Here is a 15,627-nt window from a genome sequence, read left to right as displayed (position 1 = left end):
TTTGAATGTTCTTATAGAGATTGCATAGTTCCAATCCCAGTGTGTACAGGACCTAAATGATTTGAAAGTACAAAGCAAGATAATGTATGACCTCTGTGAAAGAATAAAAACAGCAGTGAAGTGCCAATGTACTTTAATTTAACAACAAACAACAACAACAACAACAGCACAGTATAGCTTTAGGTTTCTATCAATACTCCATAGTAGCATGAAAAAGAAGTCTTTCTCAAATTAATTATACTTAAAGCATGAAATCATGTAGGTCTAGGAGTTTTGACTTACTGAAAAGTGTTGTATCAGTTGGGTCAGGAGGAGGAAAGTTTTCAGTGAAGTTGACATTACACAAGTCAGTGCTGCAGCAGCAGAAGCGATACGTTCCATTCTGAATCAAGGAAGGGGTGGTTGTTACTATACACTCCTCATACTGACACTCCTGTTGGTCTCCTATGTGAGACCAGCATCCTGCAAAAGGAAGGAAGTGAAATGGTACCAAATGGTACCAAAATTGATTTTGCACCAGTGTTTACATTTTTATATACTAAATATAATTAATAAATATAATTAATTAACTATTTTTTCTCCTCAACCTCTCACTCTCATCAGGCTTCTCTTGTTCCAGTATAAGCCTGCTTTAGTTTCCCCCATCTTAAAACAAACAACCTTGGGCTCCCCACACTCTTAAAAATAATCACCTAGCTTCTCTTCCTCCCTTCATCTCCAAATACGTCCTATGTGCCATCTACAACTGTAATCTGGAGTTCCTCTTCTGCAGTTCCATCCTAGACACTCCCCAAATCTAGCATCCACCCTCTATGCTTCATTGAAACTGCTCTACCCAAAATCTCCAGTGATCTCTTTCTGGCCAGATTTCAGGGCCAGTACTCCATCTTCCTCTCTTAGATCTATGCCTTTGACACCTTCGAACATGCACTTCTCCTTGAAATCTAGTCCTCACTCAACTTTTGTAACTCCATCCTCCCTCTTCTAGCTCTTCTCCTACCCTCTATAATCATATTTTCACTGTTTCATTTGGTGGATCCTTCTTATCCCCCAGACTAACTTTCAGGGGAGTTCCTACATGACTCCATCCTTGGACCTCTTCTTTCTTTCCTTGCACAGATGAGTAGGTTAATCTTATATGCTTGCAGGACTTCAGCTACCACAGGGGTTCTGGACCCCTCAGGGGGTCGCAGGGTTATTATATGGGGGGTCAAGAGCTGTCAGCTTCCACCCCAAGCCCTGCTTGCCTTCAGCATTTAAAATAGTGTTAAATATATTAAAAAGTGTTTTAAATGTATAAGGGGGGGTCGCACTCGGAGGCTTGCTATGTGAAAGAGGTCACCAGTACAAAAGTTTTAGAACCACTGAGCTACCACCTTCAGACTAATGACTCACAAATTCACCTGTTCTCCCATTCATCAAAACCCACATCTTTACCTATCTTTCTGACAATCTCCTCACAGGTATCCAGCTGTCACCCTAAACTCAACATGGCCAAAACAGAGCACTTGATCTTTCCCCCACAGATCCTCCCTTCTTCCTACATTTCTGATACCACAGGCAACAGTACCATCCTCTTAGTCACTTGGACCCACAATCTGGATGTCATCTTTGTCTTGACCTTCTCTCTAAAGTCAAAGTCAGGCCATGTCTAAATCCTGCAGATTACTCTTGTGTAATATCTATAAAATGCTGTCTATTCTTATCTTGTGTCTTGACAAATGCAAGTTCTTCCTCTCTGGTATTCATTAAAGCAAACTTGTCTCATCGAATCCATTCAAAATGCTGCTGTTAAGATTACCCTTCTGGCTTGCTGCTCTGGCCACATTACCTCACTCTGAGTTCCACCAGCACTACAAGAAAAAGTTTCTTGTCTTTAATTTGAAAGCCCTTCCAAATGTAGCTTTGTCTTCTTTAACAGCTCTAATAATTTATTGCAATATTCTGCATCACTTTCCCTTCACCACTGTTCCCAACCTTCTTCCCCTTAATTCCTTTTCCTATGCTCTTATTTTTAGGTTTACTAACTCCCCTATTCCTGCCATTATCCCACCTCTACCCCTAATTAACCTCCCCCCCCAAATATATAAAAAAAACCTGATTAAAATAATAAGAGTAACTGACTGGGACACTGCACACTGTGTCTTTAAATATGAAGTGCTCAAATCATCCCTCTGTCATGCTACCTTCGCCTGGATTAATCCAGTGCACAGAGCCCCCTGGCAATGGAAAGTCTCCCTGGAGAAGGCCATTCAATAGCATGAGCCACCCACAATCATCACACGTTCCAGGAGATCTACAGTAACCCAGTGTTGCCCAGGAGGTACGCTGGCCACAATTTAAAACTGATCTCCCTCGTAGAAACTCTAGAGGACAAAAGAGCAAATATCCTTGAGGTGAAGACCCCAAAACATAGTTGCCCTATCATGCAAATGATTGTAATTTGCAGCTATGTTGCTCAAGCCCCAATCATTTCCTCTAAATATATTAAAAATTTTGTGGAAAAGAACATTTTCTACATCCAGAATGGATTAAAGTACCATTCAGATACCTCTAACTACTGATTAAAGAGAATCAGAGATAGTCTAAGTGAAAGATTAAATTAATGTTCTAGCCTTTCAGCTCTGGAGATTGGGAACACAGTTTGAGTTAGGTTACAAGAAAAACATATGTGGTGTTTTTACCTGGTTCCCAGTGATATTTACACACTTCCCTAAACTACTACAGTGTGGTTATCAGATGTGTTTATCAGTCTCTGATGAAAAATGACTTAGAAATGGCCTAAAAGTTCTACACCTGGATTAAATGGCATTTGATCAGAGTAAATATGACTTTTACTGTAGCTATGACTCTCTTAACATCCTTGATCACTAAATACCAATTCTCTAGTGAGCAAGATTGGTTGATTAGTGGAAGTATTTTTGAGAAAATTATAATTTTGTGACATATTTATTATATTCATGTATAGAGTCCTTCATAATCAAACACATACAGTTAATGTAAAATTAACATCTCTGATTAAAGAGAAGTTTACTCTCTATCAGACATATTGCCAACTTAGGAAATGTACTACAATTCACCCAGGAAAGCAGCTTTAATCTTGACATGCAGGGTGTTTTGCCTAATTTGCCTTGAACTATGCACTGAAAATGTACCTAATAGTCTTTCAAAGCACTTTTCTTTTTTCAAAAGGAACTTTCTGTTCACACCTAATAAACTGCCATACAGTAAGTTTCAGAAGAAGAAAAACAAGATTTATCTAGTTGTTTAGCAAAAAAAAGCCTCGCAAATTAAAGCCTTCATACCAACAGGTTACTTCTACACAAAAGGATTAGCAAAGCTTAACTGTAACTTACCTTGTTTTACAAGATGTATGTCTCCTTCTCGTGTTTTTTCCCAAAGTCCATAGCAGCTGGTGCCTTTCACACATAAAATTGTGCCATTCTCCTGAGAGATTTGATTCTCATTGGTTCCATGGTCCTGTTGATATGCGTCCTTAAATGCACATAGCCGCTCCTCACTCTGGGTAGCTTGGGAAGAAAAGAAAACCGGAAAATCAATTTCTAGATTGTAACCAATTTTTCATAAAAATGTCTGCATATATGTATACATCATAATCAGCCCACTAGGTCTAGCATAGAAAAGGTGATTTAGGTCTTTCAAAAGCCAACATTCAAGAGTATTTTGTTCTTAGCACATGAACATGTAATCCCACAGTCACAAACAAAGCTAAGGTCTACCCCAAGGTTAATATGATGACAACAACAAAAAAACATTACTAAGTGCATTAAAAAAATGTAGATTTCTGAAACTTTACAGGTATAGAATACAAATTACTCCAATGCACAGTGTGCATCAGTTGGGAGACTTCTCCAGCCTACCTGTTATGATTGCTCGGTAGCGACGTGGTACACATCCTTTTGCCAGGGCTAAGTGTATTATCATTTAATAACTTCCAGATCCTTTTGGCATCAGGAGCTAAATCAAGCTGAAGGCTGATGGGCTCCCACTGGACTATCAGTGCAGTCCAATATTGTGTATGCATCACCCATGGGTGGCGGGTATAGGAGGCTAAGCCTCCCCAAATGGTCAAGAAATGCCGGATGCAGCGTGCCTCCCTTTGGAGGCATGCTGGCCTGCCACCTGTGGAGCACTGCTGCTGGAAGCGTGTGAGAAGTGGGGGGCCACTGGCGCCCAGACCGTTGACCTACCCTCTCTCCGCCCCGAGGCCCCGCCCTTGCTTTGCCATTTCCCCCAGAGGCTCCCTGCCGCCCGCCGCTCCCTCCTCTCCGCCTTGGGGGAGCAGGGGCAGGAAGAGGTAGAATGAGGGTAGGGCCTCAGGGCAAGAGGCCAAGCAGGAGCAGGGCCTTGAGGCAGAACACGGGAGGGGCCTTGGGGGGAGGAGGCCGAGCAAGGGTGGAGCGGGAGCTGGGGTCATGGTCCAGGCACCAGTGCCCCCCCCCCCCCACACACACACACTTTTAGGGAGCTTCCAGGGCTCATGCCCAGCCACCCCAAATGAAAGAATCACGTGCCGCCTATGGAATCGCCCATTCCATTTTCTTTTTGTCTCCGCTCTTCCACAAATCTATTCCATTGGGACCACTTTCTTCTCCCCAGCATCACACCTATTGCTGCCTCTGCATACCACATGTAGCAAAGAGTGCCAAGAAAGAGCATTACAGCAGAGTGAAAATGATATGATCCTGTCCAATGCTTCTGGGAAAACAAACGCTGACAGGAGCAGCAGCACATGCACAATCCTCCCCTGTGGGATTCACAGTAGGATATTTTAAAAATCCAGTAAAAGAGGATGAAAATGAATACCTTGATCCTATACCAAATTATCTCTTAATCTTAGATAATTATCATTAGCCTTCTCTGAGTATATATATTCCTTTTAGCGTTAATATTAAAAGATCAACAAACTTCAAAATATTTGAATATCTAGGAATTCAAAGGTTTTATCCACAGGATTTTTGTACTTTTTTCTATTTATATCATCACTTTCATAAAGGCATAGTTCATGATACTAAGTCTATATCATACTTTCATTAGTAACACAACAACAAATATCTTTAAGGAGGACCTCAGTTGAAAGTCAACAAGTGCAAAGTATCTAAAATCCAATTTTCACAATGAACATACTTTTTACAACACCAACATACTTTTCTTTGAAAGTGATTTTGTGAAAAGGACACACTAAAGTTGATGCATGGGAACGTGGACACATGAATTCAAGCACACTACCATGATACTGGTCTACACTATGCTCCGTAGCAAAGAATTTCCTGTGAAGAATTTGCAGTACACATCTACATGTAAGCAGCTGTAATCTTGGCTCCTTCAATTCCAGGAAGTGATTACTACTAACAGGATGCATTGTTTAATAGACAAGTGACCTTTTGGGATCATTAACTCTGAACTTTAAAAAAAATCATTAAATTGTAGAACATAAAATTGTAAATTATTAAATGCATTTATTTTGCTGGCCCACAAAGATGTATGTCTTTATGAGAATTTGATTAAAAGTGCAATAACATTCCCATATTATAACCAACCCCAAAGTGTTTATAACTGTTTGGTAGCAATAAGATTAAATAAAATTTCCAGAACTGGAATAAAATAAAATAAATTAATGGAGATATCCCATCTCCTAGAACTGGAAGGGACCTTGAAAGGTCATCGAGTCCAACCCCCTGCCTTCACTAGCAGGACCAAGTACTGATTTTGCCCCAGATCCCTAAGTGGCCCCCTCAAGGATTGAACTCACAACCCTAGGTTTAGCAGGCCAATGCTCAAACCACTGAGCTATCCCTTCCCCCTACTCTTAATTATAAAACCATAAATAGGCACTAAGGGGTCAAAAACTCAAGATATTCCTTATCCTGAGAACCCCATATAAAGGTAGACTGCTAAGCAAACTAGCCTATAAATAATAATCCCAGCAACACTCTGTGGTATCAATGAATATTACATTACACACAAAAACAACATTAAAGTTGCAATATCAACAATAAGGTTGCAAAATCAAGCACTCAAAGGTTCGGAAATGTCTGTTTTAAGGTTATCTGTGCAACATTAAATTGGCCCCCTTCTGCATATGTATTATTATACAATCTTTAATTACAAAACATACTATTTAAACAGAACCCCTGCCCTCATTCTGTGCTCCTGATGGATGATGCTCACTTAATGAGCAGCTACTCAATGTTTGTTTTCTGCTCATTGTTCACTGTGTGACCCCAGATCTTATTTACTGCACCTTATTCAACCCCTACTATGAAGAATTATTTTCCTCACTGGCAGGGCCGGCTCTGGCTTTTTTGCCATCCCAGGCAAAAAAGCCTCCGGCTGCGCCCGCCCCGCCCCCCCCCCGCGCGGCCGGAGGCTTTTTTGCGGGGGCCGGGGGGAGGGCGGCCGGAGCCCCAGGGCGAGGGCGGCGAGGGCTCCGCTCTCCCCCCGGCGGCTGGGGGGAGGGCGGCCGGAGCCCTGGGAGGAGGGCGGCGAGCCCCGGCGGGGGCTCAGCTCTCCCCCCTCCCCGGCGGCCAGAGCGCCGGGGGCAGGGCAGCGAGAGGGCGGCGAGCCCCAGTCAGGGCTCACCGCTCTCCCCCCGTCGGCCGGGGGGAGGGCGCGGGGGGGAGGGCAGCCAGAGTGCCGGGGGGAGGGCGGCGAGCCCGGCTGTGGCCCCGCTCTCCCCGGCGGCCGGAGCGCCGCGCCGCCCCCCTCCAGGTGCCGCCCCAAGCACCACCTTGGGTGCCTGGTGCCTGGAGCCGGCCCTGCTCACTGGCTTTCTTATGGTGCTCATCACTATAGTATCTGAGTGCTTCACAAACATTAATTTATTTATTTTCACAGCACCCTGTGAGGTGAGCTAAGTTCCATCTAAGCTGTGCAGCTATCAAGGGCCGCACAGGCGAGGAGAGGCGCCTCTCCCCCGGCCCTGGGCTGCTGCTGCTGCGAGAGAGGGCTCGAGGGAGTCCTCTCTCCCCGCCGCAGCCCTGGGGCAGCCTGCACCCCAAACTCCTCATCCCCGGTCCCACCCCAGAGTCTGCACCCCCAGCCAAAGCCCTCACCCCTCAATCCTCTATCCTAGCCCTAAGCCCCCTCCCGCACCCCAAATCCCTCGTCTCTGGCCCCAATCCAGAGCCCTCACCCCCCACATCTCAATCCTCTACCCTAGCCCTGAGCCTCCTCCTGGCACCCCAAACCCCATATCCCCAGCCCCCCCCCAGAGCCCGCCCCCCCCACCCCAGGCCCCCCCCCCCCCCACACACCTCAACTCTCTGCCCCAGCCCTGAGCCCCCTTCCACACTCCAAACCCCTCGGCCCCAACCCCGCCACTCATCATCTCCATAATTGCGCACATAACAAAATTAATTCCACACATGGATGTAAAAAATTAGAGGGAACATTGGAGGTGAGATATTATCCCCATTTTACAGATGGGTAACTGAAGCACGGAGAGATTAGGGTCAGAGTACACACTAATTTTAGGTGTTCAATATGAGACGCCTTGGACTACATTTTCAGAGGATTTAGCATTATATAGCACTTTATGTTCAAAGCACAGTTCCCACTGATGTCAGCTGCATCTGGGACTGCTCCGCACTTCTGCAAGTAAGACCCCTGTGTCTCAAGTCAAGTGTGATGCTATATATATGAAAGATGACCATTTGTATCATTGTTGATACCACTGTTATACAATTGCAACAAAACTTGTACAAAGTATATCATGTAACGTGTCAATGGAAAAGTTATGAGTTGCTAAATATGATTATTTTGTTTATATGCATGTATCATCTTTGTACCTGAAGTTATGAATATTGGCTATGTACTTGCATCTTAAACCTGTGTTGTGTTCCTGGGTGACACCCCTCAGAGAGCTATCTAGCCCTAATGTAAATTCTATGTGTTGATGGCCTACCAAGGACACTCCACTCTTACAATGGGCCATTGAAGAAACTCATCCCATCCAGATAGCTCTTCCTGAGGATGCTTCACACACCAAGGAGCCAATGTCCACCTCCTGTGATTCAGCAGAATATGTAGGAGCATGTGATATGCTCATGTGACTCTGAACTCCATCTTGGGTCAGTAAATTTCCATGCATATGGCAAAGGATATAAAAAGACACCTTGAGGCATCTCCATGTTGCCTCTTCCCTGCTCTAATTCTCTGGACTGTGGATTTACAATTAAAAGGAGAATCTTGAACTATGGACTGAGAACCTTCCAATCGTTTGGAAGTTACCAGAGAGACTTTACAAGCCAGCAGTCTATTCCGTCACTGCTACAAACCTGATATAAGGACTTCGCAATCATATTTATGTATATGATCTATTAACCATTTATCACACATCTTGAATACTGTGTGTAGATGTGGTCGCCCCATCTCAAAAAAAAGATGAATTGGAAAAGGTTCAGAAAAGGGTAACAAAAATGATTAGGGGTATGGAATGGCTTCCGTATGAGGAGAGATTAATAAGATTCAGGACCGCCCAAAGGATTCAGGGAGCCTGGGGCAAAGCGGGGGAGCCGCGGCGCTTGTACTCACCCGGTGGCGGTCCGGGTCTTTGGCGGGATTTCGGCGGCGGGGGGCCCTTCAGTTGCTCCGCGTCTTCGGCAGCACTGACGGACCCCCCGCCGCCGAAATGCCGCCGAAGACCCATACCGCCACCAGGCCGTGGCCTGGGGCAAATTGCCCCACTTGCCCCACCCCGGGCGGCCCTGATAAGATTGGGACTTTTCAGCTTGGAAAAGAGACGGCTAAGGGGAGATATGATTGAGGTCTATAAAATCATGACTGGTGTAGAGAAAGTAGATAAAGAAGTGTTGTTTACTATTTCTCATAACACAAGAGCTAGGGGTCACCAAATGAAATTAATAGGCAACAGGTTTAAAACAAATAAAAGGAAGTATTTCTTCACACAACACACAGTCAACCTGTGGAACTCTTTGCCAGAGGATGTTGTGAAGGCCAAGACCATAACAGGGTTCAAAAAAGAACTAGATAAATTCATGGAGAATAGGCCCATCAGTGGCTATTAGCCAGGATGGGCAGGAATGGTGTCCCTAGCCTCTGTTTGCCATAAGCTGGGAATGAGCAACAGGGGTTGGATCAATTAATGGTTACCTGTTCTGTTCATTCCCTCTGGGACACTTGGCACTGACCACTGTCGGAAGACAGGATACTGGGCTAGATGGACACCTTTGGTCTGACCCAGTAGGGCCATTCTTATGTTCTTATAACTCTTTTCTTTTCTTAATAAATCTTTAGTTAGTTTACTAAGGATTGACTGGCAGCATGATATTTGGGTAAGATCTGAGATTCATACTGACCCAGGGATGTGTGTCTGATCCTTTACGATTAGAAAGAACCTCACTTCTGGTGAAATGGGTTTTCAATAATCTCTCACTATATTAGATTGTGTTGCCTGGATGAGAGCCAAGGGCTGGAATATCTAAAGGGGTCTGTTTTCACTTCTGATTAACCACTGTGGTACTGCAGATGCTGTTTCATTATGAGTTTGGTGAATCTAATTATAGAGCAACCCACCAGATTTGGGGATTGTCTGTCCTATTTCTTACAATCTACCCTGAGGATGGCACTCTCAGTGTGGCCCTTCCCAGGCACCCTGTCACATCAAGCACCAGAAAATGAGGAACACACAATTAGTGACCACCTACAAGACCCTGAGTCACCCCAAGATCAGGTCAACCCTGTGCACTGAATCAGAAAGGGGTCCTGTGGGAAAAAGTAGGATACGAAAATATAACGAAAGATTGTATCATAATGCATACACACAAGGGGGCCAAATTAATGTTGCACAGGCAGCCTTAAATTTTAGCATTTCCTAACTTAAGGGCCTTACTTGGGAATCTTAATAATGTTCTTTTTAGCATTAGGTTATTTTTGTGTATAATGTTATAGATTTTTAAAAAAACTGAAAATACAGAAAATCCATCATGTTATATTGTACTGACAACCACATGGATCATCAGCAGGGTGAGAACCTTTAGATACACCACGCAGACTTAAGCTGAGTAACTGATAGTAGTAGGAGGCTGTCGTCCTCTATGTAGACCAGCAGTAGAGGGGGATAGGATATTTTGTCAGGAAGCTTCACAGATCTCTGCTGACAACAGCAGAATAGTGAGACTCAGGAATTTTTCTTGGGCCCATTCTAGGCTCTGTAGGGACATGTGTCTAGTGAGCACAGTGTCTTCTGCCCATTTCCCCCCAAGCTTGATCCCCTTCTACCTCATCTTCCAAACTGTTCCTGTCCCAGTTCCATCTCTTCCCCAACCTAGCTTCTCATCCCAGTCCCATTCTCCACACCCAGCCAGTCCTGGTCTCCACTTCTCAAGCTTCTCATTCCAGTTCCAGTCTCCTTGCCCAGCAAGTCGTAGTCTCACTCCTCTAAACTCCCTATCCCAATCTTAATCTCACTCCTTCAGACTCTCCATTCCAGTCTCTTTGCCCAGCCAGTCCCAGTTCCTCTCCTCCTGGCTCCTGACTCTCCCCATCATCCTAACCTCCACCTGCTCCACCCTCACACAGGTTCACCATCCCCGTTCCCTCTCCAGGCTCACCAGCCAACCTCCCTCTATGGCTCCTTGTCCCAACCCCGCCCCCCCACCTCCCCCATGCTCCAGCTCCTTGTCAGATTTGTCTCCCCCTTCTCCACCACATCTCGTTCCCTCTACTCCAGTCTGTCTCTTTAGCCACCCAGTCCTAGTCTCCCCCCAGCTTCTCATCCAATCTCAAGCCCTCCCCCCCCGAGCAACACCTCCCAGTTCCAGTCTCTTTTCCCAGCCAATCCCAGTTTCCTCCCTCCAGCTGCCAATCTCCTGGCTCATCTAGTCCCAGTCTCTTCCTCGGTCTTCCAGTTTCCATGCCCAACCAGTCCCTAGCTCCCGGTCCCAGAAGTCTTGCTCAACCAGCCCTTGACTCCTCATCCAACCTCAGTCTCCCTCTCACATACTGGCTCTTAGTCTCCATTTCCTACTTTGAGCTCCCAAGTTCATCCCCTTTCCCAGCCAGTTCCAGTCTCGCCTTTCCAGCTCGTCTCAATCTACTCTCCCTCCTCCTGCAGGTCTGGCTCTTGTCCCATGTGCATTTGAATTAGACAGCTTCCTCCTTCATGCAGCTTTGGCAAGTGTGTGTGTGCCTTTAAGAGCACAGGAAACACAGGCTCTTTGCCCTCAGTACCGGGGCCTGGACTGCTCACAGCAGCCCAGAGCTATAACTGCAGGGGAAGTCCTGCTCGGGCCTGGGCTGGAGTGTACAGAGTGTGGACAGAATCTTCAGAGAATTTAGCTAATAATGTTTTATTAGTCTTTACTGAATGTGTGAACTGCAATTTTTCACAAGTTTAGAAGTTAGCCAAATTGGAGCAGATTTTCATGGGGAAAGCAAATGTTACATCCCTTACACAAAAGCCAATGCCCCTTGCCAAATTTGAAGTCTCTTCTCTGATGAATGGGGCTCTTAGAACTTCTCAAATATTTTTTTTAATATGCGGAAAACAACGTATTTTCACTAGCCTTGTCTTGGAAACAGCTGAACTGATATGTTTGTTTTTTAAAAAATCCAGCCCAAGGCAGACAACCATCATGGAAAATTTCAGCTAAAAAAGTTAAAGTTTGGCAAAGTTATAAGCAATTGAAAATAGGGTCTTATAATGGGAAATGATGGACAACCTGAAAAACTGGTAGTCCTACCAGCCTCACGTATAATACAGTGTTCAGCTACACTACAAGTCCCTAATTAGAGTTCTACAAGGGACATACCACACTTAAAGTGGAGTTTACTATAATGTGAATATGCCAAACAGTAGTATGAGCCTGAAAATTCAGTTGGCTATCTAGTATTTCATATATATCCTTTTCTTTTCAAATGAGGATAGTCAGTCACATTGCTGAGGACAAAAAGGTCCTATATTATCGACTAGCATATGCTGCCCTGAGAAGTACTTGCCAGTCACATGCAGTAGTTTTATTCACAGGAACAAATGCTTCACGCCTGGAATACTCAGCTGTCCTGCATTCTCTGCTCCGTGACATGGGACTGGCCAAGGAAACAAATGTATGAAAAGATGGTACAATACTATCATTCCCAAACTGAAGAGAATTTCCTTGTTGAAAAGTAAAATCTGAGAATTATCACAGAAACACTGAAATGTATGACTTTCAAGAGGGAAGGGGAAGAAATCATGCATCCTTGAGAAATTTTATCTTCTCCTAGGGAAACCCTGCAGACTTTAAAATTAGTTGCATGTGGTAGCTGAATACAGCTAGGATCACATGTGAAAAAAGTTTTTTCTACCTTCCCAAGTTGCTGCTACATGGGATCTTTAATAATTAGCCTTTACTGACAATGAAACCACCCAGACTTTGTTTCCTTATAAAAGAATTCATTGGGGCTAGTTTAAGAAAGAGGCTAATTTACATGAAGTAAATCCAGAAAAACTGCTAGAGTGGTTTAAATGATTGAAAGGCTATTATGTTTGCTTTCTACTCAGAAGTTTAAATAATATTTTTATTTGCGTTGTGGTAGTACCTAGTCTCAGCTAGGCGGGGCCTTCATTGTGCTTGGCACTGTACAAACATAGTAAATGACAGTCCCTGCACTAAAGAGCTTTCTGTCTAAAAAGGAAATATATTCTCCTCTACAAATAGCATTCTGGGGAATAAAAAGCAACTACAAGCACTGGCAATACCAATAAATAGTGGTAGAGGAATGAGTGCCTGTTTTGACTAGGTGTGACGAACTGGGAGGTATCAGTACTAGTCTTATTAATATTATGTGTGACTTGGTTTCCCTGTTCAATTTTGTATTGCTGCCTCCTTGAACTCAAAGGATTAAGTCAAACAGGGCTGGCCTAGGCAGGAAACTGAAGTTAGGACTGAGAGATAAGACTGTCATGAGTACACCTTCAAAGCAACTAAGAGAACCCTGGGGAACTATTAGTGGGAGATGCTAAAGACCAAAAGATCCTGACCAATTAAAAGGTCCCCCCCTTCCCTTCCTACCAGGAACAATTGTTCAGCATATAGGAAGGCTAACACAGAAACTGGGAGAAAAGAAGGAGCTGTAGGCAGGCAGTCTGTCTCTATGATGGGCCTAGGCATCTAAGCCTGGAGCAGCTGAAAGGCCAGGTAAGATCCAGGCCTCTTTTTGTGTTATTTTTAATGCATGTCTCTGAATGCTGTAATCCTGGTGTTAATATGAAATAATACTGTTTGAAGAAGCTGTGTGGTCACTGTGTATTAACTACTATCATAGCTCCTGTACAGAAGTCAACAGCAGGATCCAAACACTAGTTGGACCTGCTGAAGTAGTCATGGTTGGTACCAAGGGGGCTGTAACTCAGGTCCTCATCTAAGAATGGGAGAATTGCAGAATCCACCCCAAGAGAGGTGAAGGACTGAGGGCTGACATCTGTGGGGTGCATTTGATGAGACCCAAGGAAAGGTTGACAAGATGGCAGCAGCCCACCCCCTCCCGGGCCCAGCTGCCAAGCCAGCCAGAGCTCCCACTCCTCTCCGGCACATTTCCGGCTCGCTTGACCCTTGTGGGGCGCAAAGGGAGTGGGCCACTGCCACCTCCCTAGTGGGGCTCTCGCAAGCAGCCGCCACACTGTACTGAACAGAGATCCAAAGCAGGCACCTTCAGCCGCGTGAGAAGCAGCTCCGTTCTGCTCTTCACTTGGCCCCGGCTGCCAGGGAGAGGGACCAAACGTGCTTGGGGGAGAGGGGAGCACAGTGGGAGAAGAACAGAGTACAGTAACTCTGGTGGGGTGGGAAGAGCGTGATGGTCCCCGGGCCAGGCACGGGGGGGGGGGGGGGGGTGGAGGAAAGGGTGTCATTGGGAAAGGTGCTGGGGGTTCCCTGGCCTATGCTCAGGTGGGAGCAGGTCGGGCCCAGAGGCATGTGTTCCCCATTCCTGTGGCCCCAGTCCCTCAGGAGCCAGCAGGATTGGCTGCCCTGGCCCAAGGAGGTAAGGCTGGAAGTTCTTCCCATAGGAGACACATGGGGTGGTCACATGTCCACCCCTTTATATTGTGCCCCACACACACACAAACACACACACTAGCAGGAGGCAGAAGTCGTCTTCACCTGTAAGGAATTCTCCATCATAAACCGTGTGAGAGAAGGTAATCTTGCCATCAGAAAGGTTGGAATGAAGTCTCAATGCTCCCAGGGTTCCCTGATCTGTCGTAGTCTGTTGTGTCGGTCGTGGCCTGATTCCAAATCCAGAGCATGTATCTGAGGCCTGACCCAATGAGGTCTCCAAGGATGACAACAATGGCTTGGTGAAGCAGAAATCCAAAAGAGTTGAGACATTTCCCTGAGAAACCAGTAGGAGTTCTAGGGGGAGATTCATGCATTTCCAGGAAGTTTGTGTAGACAAGGAAAGTGATTTAGCCTTTTTTTTCTTTTTCTTTCCCAGAGAAGAAGGAACTGATCCCATTGCCTTCCATTTCTTTTCTCTATCTTTAAGCACTGAGAATAAAACATATCCAGGGCTGCCTGAGAGGCTCCCAGATCCAACAATTGATTCAAATGAGTGTGTTCCAGGAGCTTGACATGCTGAATCTGGCCACCATGTTAACCACGGATCCAGCAGCAACCACTGGCTCCAAGGAAGTATCAGGACCCTTATCAGACTTGTGAAGAGGTTTCAAGCATGGAAACAGCAGCTTTGGATGTCGGGGAGGGTGAAGATCTGTACTACTGCCTCAGTCTTCAATGTCACCCTTTGCTGTGACAGTGACTTCCAAAACCAGAGTCTTATGGATATGCTTTTGCATTTCTTTAAGAGGAACCAGAAGTACCAGATATCTAGAACTATGCTGTCAAGGACTGACTCTTTCAACAGAGACCGACACCTGTGAGGCCAAGTATTCATGCTTGGTTATAAATTATTGATGTGGATTCATTGTGACTGGTACCTTAGGTTTGGATCCAATCAAGGAAGCCAAAACATACACTGGAGATTTTCTAAACTTTTTAACCCCTTTGGTGGACAAAGCTCAGGATGGTCTCCCACAACTTAGGGATTCCTGCACTTTGGAACCAGAAAGTTTAGACCAGGGGTAGGCAATCTATGGCACGTGTGCCAAAGGCGGCACGCGAGCTGATTTTCAGTGGCACTCACCCTGCCCAGGTCCTGGCCACCGGTCCGGGGGGCTCTGCATTTTAATTTAATTTTAAATGAAGCTTCTTAAACATTTTAAAAACCTTATTTACTTTACATACAACAATAGTTTAGTTATATATTATAGACTTATAGAACGAGACCTTCTAAAAACGTTAAAATGTATTACTAGCACACGAAACCTTAAATTAGAGTGAACAAATGAAGACTCGGCACACCACTTCTGAAAGGTTGCCGACCCCTGGTTTAGACATTTAACACTTTCTGAAATAAATTTTAATTTACTGGCATTTTCAAATGTTCACCAACAGACACCTGAACATTTCATGACTATGCTGGATGTTTGTGTCAGACCAGGATGCAGGAACATCTTGTCATATTTTGACATTTGAATATTTATCATTATTCCAGTTTCAATGTTTCTGGATGGAGAAGATAAACATTTAAATTGTGTCTGTTGTC

The 15,627-nt window shown here is 45.0% G+C and overlaps 1 protein-coding gene across 1 annotated transcript in view; it reads right to left on the bottom strand.

The window, feature by feature from the left end:
* BMPR2 (bone morphogenetic protein receptor type 2) overlaps positions 1 to 15,627 on the bottom strand; it is a 181,635-nt gene that overhangs the window by 68,376 nt on the left and 97,632 nt on the right. Inside the window, exons 2-3 of the mRNA XM_029910566.1 lie at positions 3,357 to 3,530; positions 279 to 462 (exon numbers count right to left, since the gene is read on the bottom strand). Of these exons, the coding sequence (XP_029766426.1) occupies positions 279 to 462; positions 3,357 to 3,530 (358 nt within the window). The remainder of the gene's footprint in view (positions 1 to 278; positions 463 to 3,356; positions 3,531 to 15,627) is intronic.

Source organism: Terrapene carolina, unplaced genomic scaffold (genome assembly GCF_002925995.2).
Source record: "Terrapene carolina triunguis isolate 2854851 unplaced genomic scaffold, T_m_triunguis-2.0 Scaffold62, whole genome shotgun sequence".
NCBI classification, from domain to species: domain Eukaryota; kingdom Metazoa; phylum Chordata; order Testudines; family Emydidae; genus Terrapene; species Terrapene triunguis.
The sequence above is the reverse complement of the archived record's forward strand: the minus strand, read 5'-3'. Positions and strand labels throughout refer to the sequence as shown.